The sequence below is a fragment of the Hemibagrus wyckioides genome, linkage group LG01 (assembly GCF_019097595.1).
Source record: "Hemibagrus wyckioides isolate EC202008001 linkage group LG01, SWU_Hwy_1.0, whole genome shotgun sequence".
NCBI classification, from domain to species: Eukaryota; Metazoa; Chordata; class Actinopteri; order Siluriformes; family Bagridae; genus Hemibagrus; species Hemibagrus wyckioides.
The window spans coordinates 30,621,096-30,630,779 of record NC_080710.1 but is presented as its reverse complement, the minus strand read 5'-3'; the positions used below and the strand labels follow the sequence as shown (position 1 = coordinate 30,630,779).

General features: G+C 37.5%; 1 protein-coding gene across 1 annotated transcript in view; it reads left to right on the top strand.

Moving 5' to 3' along the window:
- Positions 1-9,684, top strand: part of gad2 (glutamate decarboxylase 2) — a 49,249-nt gene that overhangs the window by 20,461 nt on the left and 19,104 nt on the right. Inside the window, exons 6-10 of the mRNA XM_058402699.1 lie at positions 512-624; positions 2,659-2,774; positions 6,437-6,516; positions 6,636-6,690; positions 7,514-7,630. Of these exons, the coding sequence (XP_058258682.1) occupies positions 512-624; positions 2,659-2,774; positions 6,437-6,516; positions 6,636-6,690; positions 7,514-7,630 (481 nt within the window). The remainder of the gene's footprint in view (positions 1-511; positions 625-2,658; positions 2,775-6,436; positions 6,517-6,635; positions 6,691-7,513; positions 7,631-9,684) is intronic.

The window sequence follows — 9,684 nt, the reverse complement described above, 5'->3', positions numbered from 1 at the left end:
AGCTTACAAATCTGTAACATTAATAATAAATAAATAAATAAATAAATAAATAAATAACATATCCCTGCAAGTTAATAAGTCATGGCCATGTGTCATTATTATTATTATTATTATTATTATTATTATTATTATTATTATTATTATTATTATCAGAATCAGAATCAGAATCAGAATCAGAATGTGCTTTATTGCCAAGTATGCTCACGCATACAAGGATTTTTTTTTGGTGCTGGAGAATACACAGACATAAATTATAATATAGAAAAATATAGAAGTACAGATAGTAAGTAGGATGGAAATATAAATAGGGTACTTATGGGTACTTATGTATGGTATTGCATTTGTGCCTATATACATACATGTATATATAGATTTTTATTGCACTGGGGGAGATAGCAGACAGATTAATTGTTCAGGAGATGAATGGCTTGAGGGAATTATTATTATTATCATTAAGGAAAGATGTTCCAGTGACTTTTTTCCTGACTGAGTCATGTGATATGATGTGCAGGTTTACTTACGAGGTGGCTCCCGTGTTTGTCCTGCTGGAATACGTCACGCTGAAGAAGATGAGAGAGATCATCGGTTGGGAAGACGGACGCGGAGACGGTATCTTCTCACCAGGTAAGATTAACCCTTTGAACACTTTGTCTCATCTGGATATATTTCTATTTGTGTGTGTGTGTGTGTGTTGTCCATAAAGCAGCGCTAATGATTCTATTTCTATTTGAAACATTAAGCCATCAGAAACATGTCCTCATGGTATTAGAAGTAGGTCAGGGGCTAAGAATAGAATCAAGCTAAAAATCTGTCTATGTTAGAGAAGAGGTAGTGTAAGGAGTCAGGAACAAAACATGGAAAGTGCTCATTAGAGAAGTCTTTATTATTCTTCACATATAGATAACAGCACAGCAGTTTAGGAAGTTGGGGTCAGAGCTCAGGGTCAGCTATGATACAGCACCCTGGAGGTTTAAGGGCCTTGCTCAAGGCCCAACAGTGGCAGCTTGTACCCAAGATCAACAACCCAGAGCCTTAACCATTTAGCCACCATTTTATAGTCTTTGAAGTAGAAGATGATCTTCTTTCTTAAGCCTGGTTTACATTGAATGAATATTTTACTATACTGTATACACCAATCAGTCATAACATTATGACCCCTGACAGGTGATGTGAATAACTCTGATGATCTCCTCATCATGGCACCTGTTAGTGGGTGGGATATATTAGGCAGCAAGTCAACATTTTGTCCTCAAAGTTGATGTTAGAAGCAGGAAAAATGGACAAGCGTAAGGATTTGAGCGAGTTTGATGAAGGGCTAGATTGTGATGGCTCTGATGGATCAGAGCATCTCCAAAACTGCAGCTCTTGTGGGGTGTTCCCGGTCTGCAGTGGTCAGTATCTATCAAAAGTGGTCCAAGGAAGGAACAGTGGTGAACCGGAGACAGGGTCATGGGTGGTCAAGGCTCACTGATGGACGTGTGGAGTGAAGGCCGGCCCGTGTGATCCGATCCAACAGACGAGCTACTGTTGATCAAACTGCTGAAGAAGTTAATGCTGGTTCTGACAGAAAGGTGTCGGAATACACAGTGCAGGACGGGTCAGCAAAAGGGGGACCAACACAATATTAGGCAGGTGATCATAATGTTATGCCTGATCAGTGTAATTCTTTAGTATTGAGTCATGAGAGTTTTCCCTGTCTCTGGGAGAGCACAAGAATCCTGACAATGCCACAGCCATCAGGTAGCTGGACAGGTAGGACAGCCTTTACCTTTCCCAGGTGGTATCTGTCATATATTATGTAGATAGCTATTGGGAATTGTGGGAATTGTCAGGTTGCTGTGAAATGGTCAAGAGTGGTCAGTTTAGTACAATTGTAACCAAAGACAGATGATTTTGGATTAAAATCTCTTTATCTGAGAATATCTATGGCACAGGATGACACCGAACTCACAGAACAGCTATAAATAGGCTAGTTGTGATGGCAACATGTAAACAAAATGAAATAATTAACAGAATAAACTATCTTAGAAGAATGCAAGCTTGTTTTCTGTGTGCTGATTCAGGACGTAAGCAGATTTTTGCAGTTAGAGGATCTTTATCATGTAATCTGACATGGAGAAATCTTGCTATCACTTAATAGAATTCAGCTGAGATTAAATCAGGATGATCTGATACAGACTGAAGACAACTCTAGCTTTCGGACACCTTAGTGACTCATCCTAGGTGGCTTATTGCACCTCCTGGCTCTCAGAGCAGAGGTGAGGTTCTTGATGTACATCTCCTATGTATCTTGGCGCATGGCGGCCGAGTCACGATCGAGTCGAGTCGAGTCGGGAAGGGAGCTGAAGTTTAAACAAGGACCGACATTAACTTGTGCTAATGTAACAGAGGGCACTGCAGTCATTTGTACAGGCAAACAGAAGATCTCCTTCGCCTCAGTCCAGCTTGCGGACAGTAATGTAATGCAAACGACATTTCACGCTCTGGTTCCCTAATCACCCCGCTGCAGCGCTACAGGACATCATTAATATGGAAGACCCACTCTTAGCATGACAAACATAAGCCGTGGAGAATGGGGCCGGAGACAGACACCACAGCCGAGGAGCAGAGGATGGAGGAAGTCTGGATTTGTAACTGTAATACGTCGTCTTCCTGCAGGTGGCGCCATTTCCAACATGTACGCCATGTTGCTGGCTCGCTACAAGATGTTTCCTGAAGTCAAAGAGAAAGGCATGTCATCCGTGCCCAAGCTGGTGGCCTTCACCTCCGAAAACGTACGGCCATTTTTATCTCATCTTCACTTGTATCTTGTCTTTATTTTTATCTTCTCTGTTAATTTTATTTTGTTCCTTTGAGCACTGAGTGCAGTACATTACAGTAGAACAGTAACAGCTTGTTATTTTAGTCTATTTTGTTTGATAATTCATCATTCTATTCTATTTTATTCTATTCTATTGTGTATATCATTCTATTTGATACTTTTCTTTTAATTCTATTCTGTTTATATACTTTTGCTCTTTTATCACTTTTTTCTGTTCTATTCTATTCTTTCTACACTTTTATTCTTGCATCATTTTGGTTTCATCATTCTATTTTATATTTTTTTCATAATCATTCTATTCCATTCTATTTGATTGTTTCTTTCTGGCAGTGTTCTATGTTTTTGCTCTTTCATCAATCTATTCTATTCTATTCTATTCTATTCTATTCTATTCTATTCTATTCTATTCTTTATGTATTTATCTTTCTTCATTCTATTCTATTCTTTTCTATACTTTTGCTTTTTTGTCATTCTATTCTATTCTATTTTTTTTACAGTTTCATTCTTGCTTATTTTCTGTTTCAGTATTATAAATTATTTTTTATCATTGTGTTCTATTCTCATTTATTCTATTCTATTCTATTCTATTCTATTCTATTCTATTCTATTCTATTTCCTTATTTCATAATTATATTTGATACTTTGTCTTTGTCGCTCTTTTCTGTTCTATCTACAGGTTCTATTCTATTCTATTCTATTCTTTATGTATTTATCTTTCTTCATTCTACTCTATTCTTTTCTATACTTTTGCTTTTTTGTCATTCTATTCTATTCTATTTTTTTTACAGTTTCATTCTTGCTTATTTTCTGTTTCAGTATTATAAATTGTTTTTTTATCATTGTGTTCTATTCTCATTTATTCTATTCTATTCTATTCTATTCTATTCTATTCTATTCTATTCTATTCTATTCTATTTCCTTATTTCATAATTCTATTTGATACTTTGTCTTTGTCGCTCTTTTCTGTTCTATCTACAGGTTCTATTCTATTCTATTCTATTCTATTCTATTCTATTCTATTCTATTGTGTGCATCCATCCACTGTCTATACCTGCTTTATTCCTAATTAGGGTCACGGGGGTCTGCTGGAGCTGTTGTGTACATTTTCTCTTTTAAAATTCTATTTGATGTTTTCCTTTTTCATTCTTTTCTATTGCTCTATTATCACTATATTCTATTCTGTTCTGTTATTCTGTTTTTTCTTGTATCCTTTCTTGTTTTCATCATTCTACTTGATATTTCCTTTATCATTCTTTTCTATTCTATCTACAGATTCTTTATTTCATCCTTCTATTCTATTCTATTTTATTCTATCTAGAGTTGATAAGAATTCTGAATATTTTCTTTCTTTCATTATTCTATTCCATTCTTTAATATCTTTTTTACATCGTTCTATTTCTATACTTTTGCACTTTAATCATTCTATTCTATTCTATTCTATTCTATTCTATTCTATTCTATTCTATTCTATTCTATTCTATTCTATTCTATTTTAAATGTCACACAACTATGCTGGTGTTCTTTACAGCAGTGTAAAGGAGGTTTGCTCTATTTTGTGTAATGGCCTCTATAAACAGAGCCACAGTGCTTTAGCTGCACTCTCTTTATTAGTACTACTGTACAGTCAGAGTTAATCCTGACCTTCAGTCCAGTAGATAAGTGCACTAGCCGCTGTTTCATTAGCTACATTTTGCTAAGACTGTTATTTGCAGTCGGTGTTTCAGTAGGACCCCAGATATAGTTGTTGCCATGAAAACACAATGCTTTAAAGCACAGGTGTGAAACCCATTTCAGGTCACATCAATCTTCAAACACTCATCAAACGCTGTGTTGGTGTGTGAGGTCAGAGGAGAATGACCCGATAGCATGGCTGTGGTCACTCAAATCATCACTCTGTTCAAACCGCTGTGGGCTGAAAAGTTTTAACTGTTTAACAAACTGGTAACAAACTTACCTCAGACTACAACTAGGAACTGGTCCATTGGAATGCTTGACACTTTTCTGCAGATCATTTAATCAGAGTTTTTTGCTCATATATTGTTCTAATTCTATTCTATTCTGTTCTGTTCTGTTCTGTTCTGTTCTGTTCTGTTCTGTTCTGTTCTCTTTCTTACACCATTCTATTTTACATTTTCTTTCTTTTGTTGTTCTATTCTATTCTATAGTATCTTTTGCTCTTCCAATCATTCTATTCTATTCTATGCTATGCTATAGTTTTTCATCCTTGCATCTTTATTTTACCATTTTGTAGTAAATTATACTTTTCAATCATCCAGTTCCATTATATTGTTTCTTTCTTACATCCTTATGTAGAGTTTATTAGAATCTTGAAACTTTTCTTTCTTTCACCATTCTATTTTATAGTATCTTTCTCACATCCTTCTATTCTGTACTTTTGCTCTATAATCATTCTATTAAATTCTATTTTAGCCTAGTCTAGTCTGTTGAATACTATAGTTTCTTGTGTCTTTCCTTTTTCATCATTCTATTTGATATGATCTTTTTCTATTCTATTCTATTCTATTCTATTCTATTCTATTCTATTCTATTCTATTCTATTCTATTCTATTCTATCCATTTTCTTTCTTGCATCTTGTTTTTCTTCTGTCATGTTATACTATTTTGTACTGTTTAGTTGTCCAATTCTTTTCTTTCTATTGTTTCTTTCTTACATCATCATATTCTATACCATTCTATTTTTTCTAGAGTTTATTTGAAGCTTGAATCTTTGTTTCTTTCATCATGCTATATACTGGTGCCTTTTAATCATTCAATTATTATTTTTATTCTAGCCTAGTTTAGTCTATTGTATGCTTTCTACAGTTCCTTTCTTGCATTTTTCCTTTGATATGTTTCCTTCTATTCTATTCTATTCTATTCTATTCTATTCTTTTCTTTTCTTTTCTTTTCTTTTCTTTTCTTTTCTTTTCTTTCTACAGTTATTTCTTGCATCTTTTCTGTCTTGCATCATTCCATGTAATATTTTCTTTCCTTTGTCATTCTATTAGATTCTGTTCTGTTTCTATATTGCATCACTCTGTTCTGTTCTGTTCTATTCATTTTTTTCTTGAATCTTATCTTTCATTTGTTCATTTGTACTTTTCACTGATCTAATTCTATTCTATTGTTTCTTTCTTACAACATTATATTCTATACCATCCTATTCTTATTTTATCTTGAATATTTTCTTTTTTCACCAATCTGTTTTAACTTTTGCTCTTTAATCATTTCTTTATATTCTGTTCTAGCCTAGTCTAGTCTACAGTATTGTTCTTGCCTCTTAATTTTTTCATCATTCTATTCAATATGATATTTTCAATTCAATTCAATTCTATTTTTGTACAGTTTCATTCTTGCATATTTTCTGTTTCTTTATTCTATGTGATTTTTATGATTTTTATTCACTCTATTCTATTCTATTCAATTCTATTCTGTTCATTTCTATTCTATTTCTTTTTTTTTCATCTCAAAATGATTTAGATTTCATTTGGTTTCTTTTGGTAATTTGACTCATTTCTTTTCCTGGTCTTGTCCTGGTCCCCAGGCTGTATGTTTGATGTCTCTTCTCTAAACTCTTTCTAACCTTCAACTGAAATATTCTGTTCTTCATTTCAGAGTCATTTCTCAATCAAGAAGGGAGCTGCAGCGCTTGGAATAGGAACAGAGAGCGTGATTTGTATCAAAGCCGATGAGAGGTGAGTCTGGATATATCATAGTGCTGTGTTTAGTGCATGGCTGGAGAATTGAGGAACCCGTGACTTAATGACAATCACACATGGGTCCAGAGCTGAAATGCTGCTTTTGTCTCTGACAGGGGAAAGCTGATCCCTTCTGACCTGGAGCGGAGGATAGTGGAGGCCAAGCAGAAGGTAATGAAAGTCTGACACACACACACACACACACACTCCTGCTGAAATGTATTAAGTCTGCTTTGTCAGTCTTTACTTTGTCTGACCTTTACAGCACATCTGACGTAATCTCCTGATCTGATACACACATTAATGTGACCAAAAAAACACTTTTTCTTTCCTTCTTTCTTTCTTTCTTTCTTTCTTTCTTTCTTTCTTTCTTTCTTTCTTTCTTTCTTTCTTTCCTTCTTTCTTTCTTTCTTTCTTTCTTTCTTTCTTTCTATTCTATTCTATTCTATTCTATTCTATTTGATTCAATTTATTACATTATATTATATTCCATTATTTAATAATTTATTATTTATAATATAATTTATATTACAAATTATTATTTATTTATTCATCATTTTTCTATTCTCTCCCTCTTAATCACGATATTGCATTCTATTTTATTTAAATTTTTTTCTATGACCTTTTCTATCATTCTATTATATTCTACTTAATTCCATTGATCATTTTTATAATATCTCCTCTCCTCTATCTCTCGCTATCTCTCTCTATGTTCTTTTCCCTTTAATTCTTCATCCTATTCTATTGCTTTTCTTTTATCATTGTATGTCAAAATATTCTTTTCTGTTCTATTCTGTATTTTGAAACAAAATTCTTTTCAATTTCCTTCCATTAAATATTCTATTCTTTTTTTCTTCATAATTTTATTATAATCTGTTTCTTAACTTTTCTTTCTTTCTTTCTTTCTTTCTTTCTTTCTTTCTTTCTTTCTTTCTTTCTTTCTTTCTTTCTTTCTTTCTTTCTTTCTTTCTTTCTTTCTTTCTTTCTTTCTCAGGGTTTTGTACCCTTCTTTGTAAGTGCCACAGCTGGAACTACAGTGTATGGAGCATTTGATCCTCTGATTGCCATTTCAGACATCTGTAAGAAGTATAACATTTGGATGCATGTGGATGTGAGTACAAAGTTATTATTATAAAGTTAGTAGCTGATCTGCTGATGAAGTGACTGTGTGGTGATGTAGTGACTGTGTGGTGATGTAGTGACTGTGTGGTGATGTGGTGACTGTGGGCTGATGTGGTGACTGTGTGGTGACTGTGTGCTGATGTGGTGACTGTGTGGTGACTGTGTGCTGATGTGGTGACTGTGTGGTGATGTAGTGACTGTGTGGTGATGAAGTGACTGTGTGCTGATGTGGTGACTGTGTGGTGATGTAGTGACTGTGGGCTGATGTGGTGACTGTGTGGTGATGTGGTGACTGTGTGGTGATGTGGTGACTGTGTGCTGATGTAGTGACTGTGGGCTGATGTGGTGACTGTGTGGTGATGTGGTGACTGTGTGGTGATGTGGTGACTGTGTGGTGATGTGGTGACTGTGTGGTGACTGTGTGGTGATGTGGTGATGTGGTGACTGTGTGCTGATGTGGTGACTGTGTGGTGATGTGGTGACTGTGTGGTGACTGTGTGCTGATGTGGTGACTGTGTGGTGAAGTAGTGACTGTGTGGTGATGAAGTGACTGTGTGGTGATGTGGTGACTGTGTGGTGATGTAGTGACTGTGTGGTGATGAAGTGACTGTGTGGTGATGTGGTGACTGTGTGGTGATGTAGTGACTGTGTGGAGATGTGGTGACTGTGTGGTGACTGTGTGGTGATGTGGTGACTGTGTGCTGATGTGGTGACTGTGTGGTGATGTGGTGACTGTGTGGTGATGTGGTGACTGTGTGGTGATGTAGTGACTGTGTGGTGATGAAGTGACTGTGTGGTGATGTGGTGACTGTGTGGTGATGTAGTGACTGTGTGGTGATGTAGTGACTGTGTGGTGATGTGGTGACTGTGTGGTGATGTAGTGACTGTGTGGTGACTATGTGGTGACTGTGTGCTGATGTGGTGACTGTGTGGTGACTGTGTGCTGATGTGGTGACTGTGTGGTGACTGTGTGCTGATGTGGTGACTGTGTGGTGACTGTGTGGTGACTGTGTGGTGACTGTGTGCTGATGTGGTGACTGTGTGGTGACTGTGTGCTGATGTGGTGACTGTGTGGTGATGTAGTGACTGTGTGGTGATGTGGTGACTGTGTGGTGATGTGGTGACTGTGTGGTGATGTGGTGACTGTGTGCTGATGTGGTGACTGTGTGGTGACTGTGTGCTGATGTGGTGACTGTGTGGTGATGTAGTGACTGTGTGGTGACTGTGTGCTGATGTGGTGACTGTGTGCTGATGTGGTGACTGTGTGGTGATGTAGTGACTGTGTGGTGATGTAGTGACTGTGTGGTGATGTGGTGACTGTGTGGTGATGTGGTGACTGTGTGCTGATGTGGTGACTGTGTGGTGACTGTGTGCTGATGTGGTGACTGTGTGGTGACTGTGTGGTGACTGTGTGCTGATGTGGTGACTGTGTGGTGACTGTGTGGTGACTGTGTGCTGATGTGGTGACTGTGTGGTGACTGTGTGGTGACTGTGTGCTGATGTGGTGACTGTGTGGTGACTGTGTGGTGACTGTGTGGTGATGTGGTGACTGTGTGGTGACTGTGTGCTGATGTGGTGACTGTGTGGTGACTGTGTGGTGACTGTGTGCTGATGTGGTGACTGTGTGGTGACTGTGTGGTGACTGTGTGCTGATGTGGTGACTGTGTGGTGACTGTGTGCTGATGCGGTGACTGTGTGGTGACTGTGTGGTGACTGTGTGCTGATGTGGTGACTGTGTGGTGACTGTGTGGTGACTGTGTGCTGATGTGGTGACTGTATGGTGACTGTGTGCTGATGCGGTGACTGTGTGGTGACTGTGTGGTGACTGTGTGCTGATGCGGTGACTGTGTGGTGACTGTGTGGTGACTGTGTGGTGACTGTGTGCTGATGTGGTGACTGTGTGGTGACTGTGTGGTGACTGTGTGGTGACTGTGTGCTGATGTGGTGACTGTGTGGTGACTGTGTGGTGACTGTGTGGTGACTGTGTGCTGATGTGGTGACTGTGTGGTGACTGTGTGGTGACTGTGTGCTGATGTATTGACT